The sequence below is a fragment of the Danio aesculapii genome, chromosome 9, assembly GCF_903798145.1.
Source record: "Danio aesculapii chromosome 9, fDanAes4.1, whole genome shotgun sequence".
Taxonomy (NCBI): domain Eukaryota; kingdom Metazoa; phylum Chordata; class Actinopteri; order Cypriniformes; family Danionidae; genus Danio; species Danio aesculapii.
Genome location: NC_079443.1, coordinates 45,918,439 through 45,934,856, shown reverse-complemented (window position 1 = coordinate 45,934,856; position 16,418 = coordinate 45,918,439). Strand labels below are relative to the sequence as shown.

The window sequence follows — 16,418 nt, the reverse complement described above, 5'->3', positions numbered from 1 at the left end:
GCCCCTTTAAGCTATATATTTTTCGATAGTCTACAGAACAAACCATCATTATACAATAACTTGCCTAATTATCCTAACCTGCCTAGTTAACCTAATTAACCTAGTTAAGCCTTTAAATGTCACTTTAAACTGTTTAGAAGTTTCTTGAAAAATATCTAGTAAAATATTATGTACTGTCATCATGGCAAAGATAAAAGAAATCAGTTATTAGAAATGAGTTATTAAAACTATGATGTTTAGAAATGAGAATGAACATAATTGCCTCACAACAAGAAGGTTGCTGGTTCAAGCACTGGCTGGGTCAGTTGGCATTTCTGTGTGGAGTTTGACATGTTCTCCCTGTGTTTGTGTGGGTTTCTTCCGGGTCCTCCGGTTTTGGCCAAAAGTCTAAAAAACCCAACACTAGGAAAACTGTTGTTTTAAGACATCAATATTTTTAATGAAACTGTTTTTACTAGGATTACCTTTTACCACACCCTTTTGGAATAGCATCCAAAACAATAGCGAATTCTCTCAGTTTAACTGGTAATTTAATCTTTTAAAAGAAATTAAGTATAAGGTAACAAATATCCATGATGGTTAATCAACTGCCTTACTAGCAGAAAGCCATTATTGAACCAATTCTGATAAAATAAATACTTGTTTTTATATAAAACATCCTTGTTATTCCATATAAATTATTGTGGGGTGAAAATTTGTCTTTACCAATTTCCATGATAGAAGGGCTTGTCTATGAAAACTGGCCAATTTACAAAAAGTGTTTTTTTAAAGCTATCTGCCATAAAATTGAAAGACCATTTTGAGGGATTTAAAGTTAATTTCCAAAGCTTCCAAGAATCCAAAAATGTCCACATATTGATAAATAATGATAGCTGTTTTAAATATTAACATATGATTAAATTGCCTCTAGTTACAGTTACAAAATAGTTTTACAACAAGGAGGAAATGTTCTTAGGCCAGTGACTTTGCCACATTGAAATGGTCTATACCAGGGGTGTCCAAACTCAGTCCTGGGGGGCCTGTGTCCTGCATAGTTTAGCTCTAACTTCCTTCAACACACCTCCCTGGAAGTTTCTAGTATACATAGAAAGAGCTTGATTAGCTGGTGCAGGCGTGTTTAATTGGGATTGGAACTAAAATATGCAGGACACCTCTACTGAAAAAAAAACAGCTTAAACAGCTTTTAGCTGGTCAACCAGGCTGGTTTTGAAGGGGTTTTAGCCACTTCCAGGCTGGTTTCCAGCCATTTCCAGCCTGGTCTTAGCTGGTCAGGCTGGGAGATGACTAGCTAAAACCAGCTTGACCAGCCTAGCCAGGCTGGGAGCTCAGCCAAAACCAGCTATGTCCAGCTTAAACCAGGCTGGTCAAGCTGGTTTTAGCTGGTCATTTTCCAGCCTGGCCAGCTAAGACCAGACTGCAAACCAGCCTGGAAGTGGCCAAAACCCCTCTAAAACCAGGCTGGTCAACCAGCTAAAACCAGCCAACCAGCTCAGGCTGGTTTAAGCAGTTTTTTCAGCAGGGACCGGCCCTCTAGGACTGAGTTTGGGCACCCCTGGTCTAAACTGTATGCAGTGCAGTTATGTCAGTCTCCTTTAGGTGTCACTGTTGTTTTGATAATCACCGTGCAGGTAATTATGCTGAGGTGCGCTAATGAATCCTCTCAGTTTTCAGGTAGTATCAAGGTCACAGAAATGTAGACGGGCATTAGCTGACTAGTGAGGGAGCACCGAACTATCCCACAGCACAAACCAAATTCAGGAGCCTTTGCTTTTCTGCCTTGGACATTCCGGCCGCAAATGTGATGCAGTCGCTTGCTCAAGAAATAAAATCCTTCTCCAAAACTAATTTGCGGAAACAATGCACCAGAGTGACGACTTTGAGCGGCAGGAGGATTATTGAGACATGGAAAGGCTCCATCGTGCAGGTGGTTGAAGAGACAGTACAGCCTGAAACTCCGTGTGGATATGTTCAGGATAATAACTGGGATCTCCAGGTTGGATATGTTAAACCATATCTACTGCTTGGTGAGTATTGTTGATCTTCTTGTGTGGAAATAATATGTAAAACGCCTCAATTTTGTTTGAAATAAGCATTTTAGTGGATTAATTGCTATTTAATAGTCGTTTAATATGTATTTACTTGCAGTATCTTTTCTGAATATTGTATGTTTATCATTTTAGCATTAAATGATTAGAAATATATTTACTTTATGCATAAAAGTGTATATTAGAAGTCATATTTAAAGAAGTATTGTTATTAGAACTAAAACTCTAATGATAAAAACTATAATACAGTGTTATTGTATATACTTTTGTATATTCCAAAAATAATAATACAATTTTAATCACTTTTTTTATTATTTAACAGGGTCACAAGATGCTGCTCACGACTTTGCTACTTTGAGGAAATATAAGGTAATGTGACCCCTTTCTGATTTCTGACAACTTTATTGACATCATATTTTATAATATAATAGCTTTGTCTTAAGAATAATCATGTGTTTCCATTGGTTTCAGGTTACACATATATTAAATGTTGCATATGGTGTGGAAAATGCCTTTCCTGACTTGTTCATCTATAAGACATTGAGCATACTGGATCAACCTGATACTGATATCATATCACATATCAAGGAGTGTGCACAGTTCATAGACCAAGCGAAGGATGAGGTAATATTTACATTGACACTGACAGTCATAATTAGATATTTAATATTATGGCACTTCTATTATTTAGTTTTTTGCAGTAATAATAATAATAATACATTTTATTTATAATGCGGGGTGTCACGGTGGCTCAGTGGGTAGCATGAGTGCCTCAAGGGCAAGACGGTCGCTGGTTCGAGCCACGGCTGAGTCAGTTGGCATTTCTGTGTGGAGTTTGCATGTTCTCCCAGTGTTTGTGTGGGTTTCCTCCGGGTGCTCCGGTTTCCCCCACAAGTCCAAAGACATGCGCTATATGATTTGGGTAAGCTAAATTGTCTGTAGTGTGTGTGTGTGTGTGTGAAAAATGTTTCCCAGTGATGGGTAATGCTGGATAAGTTGGCGGTTCATTCTGCTGTGGTGACCCCAGATTAATAAAAGGACTAGGCCGAAAAGAAAATGAATGAATGAATGAATATGATGTGCATTTCTAAATCCCAAAGTGCTACAACAACATAGAAAATCAAACATGCAAAAAATACAAGCATTTAACATAGAAAAATAATTAATTATAAATACATTACAATGTTTAAGAATCTTAAAATGCAATCTTAAAAAGATAAGTGTTTAACATATTTTTAAACTGTAGCTAGTGTGGAAGCAATCGAATGCATTTGTTGTTGTAGATATACTTGCATTTTACTTAAAGACTTAGTTCAGCCAAAAATAAAAATGTACTCACTATTTACTCACCTTCAAGTGGTTCCAAACCAAAACAAATTTCTTTATAGGTTGTTTTGACCTGACATAATTGATGACGCATGAAACTCAGATGGAGGGCAGGAAGTGATTCTTCTGCATAGGAATCGCATTCAGAACATCAAAATGTTTCTGTTTTGTCTTGTTTATAATTGTTTAAATCAGCCAAAATAAGAAATGCCGAACAGCTTTTATCGACTTCCAAACGTTTTAGCTCATAAAGGGGAGAAAGTTGAAGAAACTGGCTGAAAAACAGATAAAAAGTCGGCATGTAATAATCATTCATTCAATACATCCATGTGTGTACAAACTTTTTTAAACGCGATAATTCATTTGACAGCACTAATAAAGATTAAATACAGGCCTAGCTATGTGTATAATGTGTATAATGTGTATAATGTGTAATAGCTATGTATATAAAACACCACCACACTTATACAAAATCCAGGAGAAAATAAATAACGCACAGTGTTTTGCAATAATCCATGTCTTTACTGGTGTTTTGGCAGAATAAACAACAGTAATGCGAACATCAAGATGCGCAGCAGCAGTGAATGTTTGTTGATGGCAAGTTCATCGACCGAGAAAAAAAGAAATGTAACCCTTGTGGCAAAGCTAGACGATTATTATTGTGAAGCACCTTTTCACCGTTACAAAAATAAATAAATAATAATGTAGACTATGCGTCAATGCTTTTATATGCTTTCATCTGTTATTTCGTGATGTCTGGAAGATATCTGCATGGAAAAAAAACTATAGTAATTTATAATAAACATGTTTTTGAACCACATAGTGAAGTGTATAATGTGTACAACTGTTTGTTAATGAATGCAACAGAATACTATAGCAAACTGATAAACTTTAATAAATACTGTAACGTTAGTAACTGCAGTTGTGTCATACCACAGCAACAATATGATCCCTATACAGCAGTTTAATTCAAGTAATTGTCTATAGTATGCTTCCAAACACTATACAGGGTTCGGGCGGTCATGGGAAACCTGGTAATATTATGGAATTTTAACGTGGCATTTTCCAGGCTTGGATAAATTTAGGAAAAACAGAAAAATCCACAAGGTTTTGAAAAAGTCATGGAAATTACATTTACATTTAGTCATTTAGCAGACATTTTTGTGCAAAGCGACTTAAGCTGCGGTCACACTAGAGCTTGTGCTTGCAAAGTTTTAGTCATACAGCGCTGCGAAAAGGGGCGGGGTTAAACAATATGATTAACATTATTAAAAGTGAGCGATTGCTCCATTTTAAAATTATTTGTTTTAAATGATCATCTATTGGTCTCACGCAATCACCTTATATGATTTCGCAGGTAAGAATTCACTAAGCTTGAACTTTCGAATGCAGTGAAATGCGAAACTTGTCGCATGTGCTTGCGTTTTTGGTCTGCCACATTCACATGCCTATGAATGGAAGTCTATGGAGTGAAAAGTGCAGTGTGATCGCGGCTTTATAATAGAAGTAGTTTTACCTTCTATTACTAGTTTTACAAATTATTAACATCATCTAAAAATAGTTTGACAAATATCTGTATATTGGAATGGAGGTTAGTTGTTTATACTTCTTTTCTTTTCTTGGCCAAAAACATGCTCTCACATCATTAGTGCCGTGTAAGGATCTATTTTACATAGATATAAAAATAATAATTGAAACTATTGTGTGTTTTATGATATGCTGTAATAAATTTTAATGTTTCTTATTATTTACCACATACAGTTGAAGTCAGAATTATTAGCCCCCCATGTTTTTTCCCCCAAATTTCTGTTTAACGGAGAGAAGATTTTCTTCAACACATTTCTAAACATAATAGTTTTAATAACTCATTTCTAATAACTGATTTATTTTATCTTTGCCATGATGACAGTAAAAAATATTTTACTAGATATTTTTAAGCCACTATACAGCTTAAAGTGACATTTAAAGGCTTAACTAGGTTAATTAGGTTAACTAGGCAGGTTAGGTTAATTAGGCAAGTTATTGTATAACAATGGTTTGTTCTGTAGACAATCGGTAAAAAAATAGCTTAAAGGGGCTAATAATTTTGACCTTAAAATGTATTTTTTTAATTAAAAACTGCTTTTATTCAGGCTGAAATAAAACAAATAAGACTTTCTCCAGAAGAAGAAATATTATCAGACATACTGTGAAAATATCCTTGCTCTGTTAAACATAATTTGGGAAATATTTAGAAAAGAAAAAAATTCAAAGGGGGGGCTAATAATTCTGACTTCAACTGTAAACTGTAGACATTACATGAAACATTAGGTCATGAAAATAGTTTTGAAAGTCCTGGAAAAGTCATGGAATTTTTGTAGCAAAAATGTGTATGAACCATGACTATAGTATTTACTATAGTATTTTTTCATGTAATGTAATACAGTATACCACCTGGATGACAGGTAAATATATTTAAGTTCAGTAGAAAACTCGGCCTTCTTCATTATGTAAGGATCGTGCCCAACATTTCCATTTTACTTTCCTCTATGTCTACCATTCAGTTTTCTTACTTCCTGCCCTCCATCTGAATTTCGTGCAGAACCAGAACCATGTGATTAAAAACAACCTATTCTGTTGGACCCAAAAGAAGATATTCTGAAGAGAACTGGAAAGCTGTAACCATTGACTTGCATAATAGGAAAAACAAACACTATGGAGGGCAATGGTTGCAGGTTTCCAACTTTCTTCAACATATTTTACACTCCAAAAATTATTTTTGCTGCTTGTTGAAACTACTTATTTAAAACGAGCTGAATCAACAATTCTTGAGGTTTATTTGGGACAACTTAATGGTTTTCTGTTCAATCCACTTAAATTTGTCAAAACAATTAAGTTAACTCAATCGATTTGTGTTGGGGAAACAAGAAGGAATTGTGTGGATCCCTTGATTTTTACAGTGTATCCTACAATACAAAGGATGAATAAATGATTTTCAGTTTTGGGTGAACTTTAAAGTCCATTTAATGCAACATGAATGTTTAGACATGTCTGACAGCATTATGAGATGGATATTTTATTGTGTTGGGCTTTAGTGCCTGGCCTATGTGACATCCAACGGTCATCCAATGGCGAACTGCCTTATTCTAGGTAATCGTGCGGCATGCTGAATAATGGAATAATTTGTTTATTACCACAGTTGTGTCGTACCACAGCAACAATAATATGACTACAACAGTTTAATTCAAGTATTGATTTATAGTATGCTTCCAAACACTATAGTATTTACTATAGTATTTTTTTCATGTAACGTAATAGCTTATACAGCATATACCACCTCGATGACAAGTAAATATATTGTAGTTCAGTAGAAAACTCGGCCCTCTTCATGATATAAGGATCATGTCCAAAATATGTGCTTATTTTCTATTTATATCTCCTTTGACATATGCTATAAATCGCAAAAATAAGGACTTTCCTCTATGTCTCCCATTCAGTTTTTTATTTCCTGCCCCTATCTGAATTTTGCGTGGAACCAGAACCACAGGAAACAACCTATTCTGTTGGACACAAAAGAAGATATTCTGAAGAGAACTGGAAAGTTGTAACCATTGACTTCTATGATAGGAAAAACAAACACTATGGAAGGCAATAATTGCAGGTTTCCAACTTTCTTCAACATATTTTACACTCCAAAAATTATTTTTTGCTGCTTGTTGAAACTACTTATTTAAAACTAGCTGAATCAACACAATTCTTGAGGTTTATTTGGGACAACTTAATTGTTTTCTGTTCAATCCACCTAAATTTGTCAAAACAATTAGGTTACCTCAATTGATTTGTGTTGGGGAAACAAGAAGGAATTGTGTGGATCTCTTTATTTTTTACAGAGTATCCTAGGATTTTCAGTTTTGAGTGAACTTTGAACTCTTTTTAATGCAACATGAATGTTTAGACATGTCTGACAGCATTATAAGATGGATATTTTATTGTGTTGGGCTTTAGTGCCTGGCCTATGTGACACCGAACAGTCATCCAATGGCGAACTCCCTTATTCTAGGTAACCGTGCGGCGTGTTGAATAATGGATGCTGAGTTTTCACGATGCATTATTTAACGAGTTGTAGAAAGATCATATCACTAACGGCCCGTTGTTTGTCATACAACCTCTTTACTAATAGTGTCGCCAGTCACCCTTAACCTGACACTGCCTCATGATAGGAATTCACTAAGGTTTATGATTACAATGGCTGCTGGAAATAAGTTTCCATTCCTTTGTAAAACGAGCGTAGCGCCTCCTGTCACGTAATTTACTATCTCGTCTATGATGCAAAGGGAAACAACAGCTCAGCTAATCAAATAACGTTCTTCTCAAGTCGGCGGAAAGTGGTTCTCTCATCCGTAACTTGCAATTTAGTAATTCCTTGCAATTAGCGATAGGATTAATTACATGCTTTTATAACAGAGTATGTAATGATGTGAAATAAAATGCCTCCTTAGAGGGATTCGGTTTTGCTCTCTGACCGAATGATTGTCTTTCTTTTTCCAGAAAGGAGTTGTGCTGGTGCACTGCAATTCTGGAGTTTCACGCTCTGTCTCGGTTGTCATTGGATATCTGATGTTAAAGGAAAATCAAGGATTTGGTGACACGTTTGCCCTGGTGAAATCAGCTCGACCTGCCTCGTGTCCAAATCCAGGTTTCATGGAACAGCTGAAAAACTTCAGGCCGCAAGACGTCACACAAGCAAACGGTTTGAGTCACGATTGAACACTTAATGGCTGCATCAATATTGTTAAAGGGACAGTTCACATCAAAATTAAAATTCTGTCATCATTTCCCCATCACTATATTATTGTATGTAGGACACAAATGGTGATATTTAAAGAACATGTTCAAGCTGTTCTTTTCCTAATAATGAAAGTGAATGGGGACTATGGCAAGTTTGGTAAATATCTTAAAGCGTAAAGTCCCCAGGACTTAAGTTACATTCTCTAAAATTTACGATACGTTTTGAACTTTTTCCAATAAATGTATGAAATGAGGGTAAATATATCAGCCCGATCTCATGAGGAAATGTAACTATTACGTATTGTTCGTATTTCATTCATACGAAAATGTTCAATTTTTAAATAAAGTTCTACTCCTAAACCTACTCTTCATATGTACTATATAGTAAATAGTATGTAAATATATATATATATATATATATATATATATATATATATATATATATATATATATATATATATATATATATATATATATATATATATATATATATATATATATATATGCATATTATATCGGCCCGATCTCATAAGGATATGTAATTTTATTTCATATTGTCAGAAAAGTGGCTAATTCATACAAATTCATATGATTTCATCAGCCTGATATCACAAATAAGAATTTTATATTTTGGCAGATTATTGGGTAATTCGTATGAATTTGTATGCGTTCAGTCGTACTAAAAGGAGCCATGGCACCCAACCCCGCCCCTAAACCCAAAGGCGATGCAGTGGCACAGTAGGTAGTGCTGTTGCCTCACAGCAAGGAGATCGCAGATTCGAGCCTCGACTGGGCCAGTTGGCGTTTCTGTGTGGAGTTTGCATGTTCTCCCTGCATTTAAGTGGGTTTCTTCCGGGTGCTCCGGTTTCCCCCACAGTCCAAAGACATGCGGTAGAGGTGAATTGGGTAGGCTAAATTGTCCGTAATGTATGAATGTGAGTGTGTATGGATGTTTCCCAAAGACGGGTTGCAGCTGGAAGGGGTGCGTAAAACATGTGATGGAAAAGTTGGTGGTTCATTCCGCTGTTGCGACCCCAGATTAATAAAAAGATTAAGCCGAAAAGAAAACGAATGAATGAATGAATGAATTTGCCACTAAATCAAACTGTTATAAATTGTGTGGGATTACATTATATATATATGGCTAGAATAAAAGCAGTTTTTAATTTTTTAAAAAGCATTTTAAGGTCAAAATTATTAGCCCCTTTAGCTATATATATGTTTTTTCGATAGTCTACAGAACAAACCATCATTATACAATAACTCGCCTAATTACCCTAACCTGCCTAGTTAACCTAATTAACCTAGTTAAGCCTTTAAATGTGAATTTAATGTGAACTGAATACTAGTTTCTTGAAAAATATCTTGTAAAAAATAATGTGGTGTCATTATGACAAAGATAAAAAAATTCAGTTATTAGAAATGAGTTATTAAAACTAAAACTATTATGATTAGAAATGTGTTGAAAAAATCTTCTCTCTGTTAAACAGAAATTGGGGGAAAAATAAACAGGGGGCTAATAATTCTGACTTCAACTGTATGTATATATATATATAGTTACATTTCCTCATGAGCGCGATCTCATGAGAAAATGTAACTATATTACATATTGTCAGAAAAGTGGCTAATTCATACAAATTCATATGATTTCATCAGCATGATCTCACAAGGAAATGTAAGTATTTTACGTTTTGTCAGATTAGGGGCTAATTTGTACTAGTTCAGTTGAATGAAAATGTATGATTTTAAAAAAGAGGTGTGGCACCCAACCCCCTCAAAACACAATCGTCTTTGGGGGATGAGCTAGTCGTATTAAATTGTATGATGAGATTGTATGAATTCATACAAATTAGCCACTAAATCAAAAAGTTACAATATGCTGTAAAATAGTGTTGGCTTTCATTTATATGAATTTTTTTTAATTAAGTCCCACCCTTTAACCTACCCTTCTTTTAGGGATGAGAAAATCCTACAAAAATCCAATCATACAAATTATATATATATATATATATATATATATATATATATATATATATATATATATATATATATATATATATATATATGTACGTACAATGTTGTCAGAATTTTTATTTTTGGGTCAACTTCCCTTTTAAAGCCTCCAGTGCTTCCATTGCAGTCTCATTTATGGCTTTGATTTAACACATTGGAATAGTTTCTACATGCTAATATGACAAAAAACACAGGCATTACAACAATTCACATTCAGAATTCAGTTCACTGAATTACCACGGGTTGTTGAATTGTAATTTAAATGAACTGAATTGCAGTACAAACAAATTCACCACAAACCCAGATTCTCATATCGAATTCCATATTATTTTTTATTCCTTAAACTAATTTACAATTCTACATTGTTAGCGCTGTGCTACCTCAGTTCACGTTTAGGAATTCACATTCAAAATAAAAGCATTCACTTTCATTTTAGAAGCGTCTGTCGGGTATACATTTCATAATAAGTTGTCTTTCCTACAAACCAGGTTAACAGATGTTTAGGATATTCCTTACTGATTGTGATATCATGTGGCCACAGCTCACATTTAGCAAGCTTTTTATAAAATAATAGAATAATGACCTTTTCTTGGTCTTTAATGGTGACATTTTGTTTTCTTTTAACTTTCTTTATTAAGATCTAGGATGATAAGTTATGTTCATGCAATAAAGTAACATAAATATCTAACAAAAGAGATGGGCTTGTTAAAAAATATTGTTGGTACATCAAATTATAGTTCATTTTCTTATGTAATTTTATAATTTTAATGACATATTTTGAGGTTTTTGTCCATGGATTGCATAGTAATATAGTTTTTTTGTCCTGTTTAATCCAGTTTTTAACTGTTGTGATGTGTTTTTCTGAAGGTAGAAATTTGTCCATAAATACTTGACGGTATGTCTGACTTTTGTTGTTGTTGATGATGAGAATTTCTGGGGTTGTGTGATGCAGATCAAGCAGGTTTTTAATTTTACAATGGATGAATGTGTGGAATGGATTGTAATAAAAATGGATTGTATTGAATAAAAATGTAAATATATTCAAAGATGCTTAAGATGTCTGCAAAAACTTTTTTTGTCTTTGACAATGATTAATGATTTTAACTGGATTTAAATAAATATATCCAATCTAATTAAATTAAATAAATATATCCAATCAGTCCAGGCCGTGGTACACTGGACCAGCTCTACACGCTCACCAGGGTGCTCGAGGGTTCATGGGAGTATGCCCAACTAGTCCAAATGTGTTTTGTGGACTTGGAGAAGGTGTTCAACTGTGTCCCTCGTGGCATTCTGTGGAGGGTGCTCTGGGAGAGGCGCACTGTTAAGGGCTGTCTCATCCCTGTATGGACAGAGTAGGAGTTTGGTTTGCATTGCCGGCAAAAAGTCAGACTTGTTTCCAGTGCATGTTGGACTCTGGCAGGGCTGCCCTTTGTCACCAATTCTGTTCATAATTTTTATGGACGGAATTTCAAAGTGCAGCCTTGGGCTGGAGGGGGTCCGGTTCGGCAACCACAGGATTTCATTCATTCATTCATTCATTTTCTTTTCGGCTTAGTCCCTTTATTAATCTGGGATCGCCACAGTGGAATGAACCACCAACTTATCCAGCACATGTTTTACGCAGCGGATGCCCTTCCAGCCGCAACCCATCTCTGAGAAACATCCATACACACTCACTCACTCACATACACTACGGACAATTTAGCCTTCCCAATTCACCTGTACCATGTCTTTGGACTGTGGGGGAAACCAGAGCACCCCGAGGAAACCCACGCGAACGCAGGGAGTAGTCTGAATAATCTTTTTTAAACATACATGCCACTGCGTCGCCCCAGAGGATTTCATCTCTGTTATTCGCAGACAATTCTGCGCTTCCGCGATTCTGGCTTCATCGAACATGACCTTCAGCATGCACTGGGGTAGTTTTCTGCCAAGTGTGATGAGAATCAGCACCTCCAAGTCTGAGGCCATGGTGCTCCACCAGAAAAAAGTGGTTTGCCACCTCCAGGTTAAAGGAAAGTCCTTACCCCAGGTGGAGGGGCTCAAGTATCTTGGGGTTTTGTTCATGAGTGAGGGAAGGATGGAAAGTGGGATTGGTGCAGCGGCATCAGTAATGCAGTCGATGTACCGGCCTGTTGTCATAAAGAAGGAGCTGAGCCAAAAGTCAAAGCTCTTGATTTACCTGTCAGTCTACGTTCCTACTCTCACCTACGGTCATCAGCTTTGGGTCATGACCGAAAGGACAATATTTTGGATACAAGCGGCCTAAATAAGTTTCCTTTGCAGGGTGGCAGGGTGCACCCTTATAGATAGGGTGAGAAGCTCTGTCACCCGAGAGGAGCTTGTAGTAGAGCCGCTGCTCCTCCACATTGAGAGAAGTCAGCTGAGGTGACTCTGGAATCTGTTTTGGATGCCTCCTGGACACCTACCTAGGGAGGTGTTCCAGGCATGTCCCACCAGGAGGAGGCCTCGGGGAAGATCCAGGACACGCTGGAGAGACCATGTCTCTCGGCAGGCCTGGGAATGCCTTGGGATCCCCCCAGAGGAGTTAGAGGAAGTGTCCAGGGAGAGGGAAGTCTGGGGTTCTCTCCTAAGACTGCTGCCTCCACGACCTGGCCCCGGTAATATCCAATCTATAAACTACACTGACCCCATAAACATAACATAGTCTCATCTTCATTTTCTATGTAATGCTCAATAATTTTTATTTTTATTTTTTTTTTTATTATTTTTTCGGGGTTTTCACCTTTATCAGACAGGACAGTAGAGAGTGTTGACAGGAAAGCATGGGGAGCAGAGAGAGGGGAAGGATCGGCATAGGACCGCAAGGCAGAATCGAACTTGGGTCGCCATGAGCACTGGAGTGCATGTGTCGACACACTAACCACTACACCACTGGAGCCGACTATGCTCAATAATTTTAAACAGAAAAACATGTTTGGAAGCTGCTTATTAACTAATAAAGTAGGGAAAGTAAAAAGACTATCATTTAAATTGTATTATTACAAGGAAAACAAAACGTTAAAGAGACAAATTCTCCAAATGAGTTTGCTTAACATATTGTTTGTGACCTTGTGTGTTTTATTTATTTATTTATTTATTTATTTATTTATTTATTTATTTATTTATTTATGCTTTATTAACTAGAATCAGCATGTACAGTTTCATTATACAACAACATTACTTCACATTCCTTAACAAGAAGGATTAAATGAAAAAGAAATAAATAAAAATAATGGTACATAATTCAATCAATCTTTATATAATCAATCTACAGAGTAATGTTCCTTCATTCATTTTCTTTTCAGCTTAGTCCCTTTATTAATCTGGGGTTGCCACAGCGGAGTGAACCGCCAACTTATCCAGCACGTTTTACACAGCGGATGCCCCTCCAGCTAGGAATACATTGTAATATATTATACATCAATATTTTTATTTTCAAATTTAGTTATTAAAAAAGTTATAAATGCACTTTTAGTACATAAAATACAAACATTTTATGCAAAAAATGTTGAAGGAGGAGCATATATTTTAATTGCTTTCCTATTTTTAGACTTAGAAATCACTTTAATATACATTTTAATCTCTTTTTCTAGCAACACAAAGAGAGGTTTGCTTTTTGCAAACTTGCATTTGTGTATGTGAAATTTACATAACAATAGAATAACATTTATAATGAAACCAGCCTCTTTTAAACTCTCAGGAAAATATGGTACAATGTTGTACTAAAGAAGGTACAAACCATTGTCACTGGGGCAATATCTTTTTATGGACCAGAACTGTACCTTAAGACAAAGAAACAAATTTGTTCTATTGCAGTTTGTACCATTTGCACCATGGGAAACCAACATGTACCTTTGGCTTTTAAAAAACTTGCAGATACAATATTGTACCTTCATTAAAGGTACAAATCTGATCCAAGAAAGCACCACAGTTACAAGACACTTTGTACATTAACAGTGTCAAATCTGTTGGGCTTTTTGCTTTATTCAAAATGCGTCAATTTATTTTCAGTAAATATAAAACATCGAATACATTTTTAAACAATGTTTTTTTTAATCTTTTTTTTTTCCATTTACAATAAAGAATAAAAAATACTTTAACATAAATCAAAAGATCAATTTTTTTGCTGAACATTTCAAAAACCTTATTAAAAAAATATTACAGAAATACATTCTCCCATGTACAATATAAAACATTTTTTCCTCGAATTTTCACACTTTTTAATCACTTAAAAGTTAATTTAATTGACTTAATGTTAAAATAGAAATAGAATTATGCAGAAGTATTGTAATGAGATATGCACAATGTTTGATTAGTCTTACAATGCTAAAATGTCCGCATGAACACTTTGCATATGCAGGACTTTTGCCAGCTCACGTGTGTAGTGGAAAGCAAATGCCAAAAGGTGCGAATATCAATAATGAAAATGTATTTATCAGAAAATGCTTACCAAATGTTCATTAAAATGCCTTTAATGTTTAGTTTACAATACCTTTAGTTTTGTTTTACCAGTTGTTTTGTTTTATAGAACTTAATAATTCATGTTTATGAGTTTCTTTAAACATATGCTTTTAAATGATGATTCATGGTTTAATATGGAAATTATTCATAAATCACTTTGCCTTTCCACTAATATTTATTTTCATAGACATTGTAATAAAGGAGTTGTCCAACACTGATGTACTTTTTTAATGAGAACAATTGTGTACCTTCATTTCAATTGTACCATAAAAAGTACAGAACAGTATCACAAGATAGGGCACAACTTTTACAAATGTACAAAACTGTTCCTTAAGGAACATTGTTTGAACCACCGTGTACCTTTTTTTTCTAAGTGTGACGAGCAATTCTTAACATAATAACCCAAAATCACATGCTTATTAGATAAATAAAATGTCTTTATCAATATTATGAGGAATGAAAGTTTTAGCATTAATCCAAAAATATTGAGTATGTTGGCCAAAAAAAATGTGAAATAGTTTCATTTAAGCACACTGAAAAAATGATGCTTGCTGTTCATTCAAACTATGTACTGTATGTAAAATGAGCTGAAACAACACAATTTTTGAGGTTTTTATTGGGACAACTTAACTGTTTTATGTTCAATTGACTTAAATTTATAAAAACTAATAAATCAAATGAATTCCTTCATGTTGTTCTAACACAAATAAATTTTTACAGTGCACTAAAACAGCATTTTAACTCGATATCAGTTTTTTGTGTGTGTGTTTATGGGACATTCTACCAGAAACGTACATTTTCACTTATAAAAAATGTGACTGGGCCTGACCTAAGCTTGTTGTCCTCAAAAAACCTTACAAAAACAAGCATAAAATCGTACAATTCAATGATAGAATGCATCCTTGATCACTGTCAGCTTCTTCTCTGTCAAATGATGCCACGTCCAAGTCAGCCTCAAACGTGTATTGCACGCATTTAATGTTAAACTTAATGCAAATGTGACAACTCTGACAGAAACGTGGGGACAATTGTAAATTTATTTGTATTATATATTTTGTATTTGTAGAATTTATCAAGGGCATTTGTGGGGATGGGTGAATCGAACAACCCCCACCGCCAAGAATAAGTATAGTTTTATATTGTATGTTAAAGATATATAAAGTAAATTAAATAATCAGACCTGTAGCCAAGGGGGTTTTAAAGACCAAAAGTTGGATTATCATTATTATTATGTTTTCATTATCATTATATCAAATTATTTTTTTTCTTATTATTCAAATCACCAAATTCTGAATGAGGAAAGTTGAATGTGCTGGCCAGTTTGATATTTGTCTATGGGCTTCAGATTTTAATTTAAAACAAATTTAAACAGATTTCTAATATATATATATATATATATATATATATATATATATATATATATATATATATATATATATATATATATATATATATATATATATATACACATATGTAATGATAGATGATATTAAATTGGTATTTTAAAATTAAGTATAAAACTTACAGTTTAAATGCAAACTTGTAAATAAACACTTAAAATATTATGGTAAACAATTTGACAAAATGGTTGGAGATATATATTTTTTGGAACATCAAAAAGTGTGATTATGATGACCACCCGACAAGCTAATCCAGCAAAAAAAATGTTTTTTAAAATGTCACTAAAATGCAATATTTATACCTCATAATTAAATAGAAAATGAGAACTGCAAAAAGGTTCAGTTTTTCAGAAAACAAATAACCACCTCTTTCAATAAGCTGGCTATGGGCCTAATAGTG

The 16,418-nt window shown here is 34.5% G+C and overlaps 1 protein-coding gene across 1 annotated transcript; it reads left to right on the top strand.

Moving 5' to 3' along the window:
• The first annotated feature begins 1,730 nt into the window (after positions 1-1,730).
• dusp19a (dual specificity phosphatase 19a) lies at positions 1,731-8,476 on the top strand. Its single transcript, XM_056465858.1, has 4 exons — positions 1,731-2,024; positions 2,368-2,414; positions 2,517-2,669; positions 7,899-8,476. Exons 1-4 carry the CDS (start codon positions 1,802-1,804, stop codon positions 8,115-8,117), a joined length of 642 nt encoding a protein of 213 aa, XP_056321833.1. The 5' UTR covers positions 1,731-1,801; the 3' UTR covers positions 8,118-8,476.
• Positions 8,477-16,418: the final 7,942 nt, after the last annotated feature.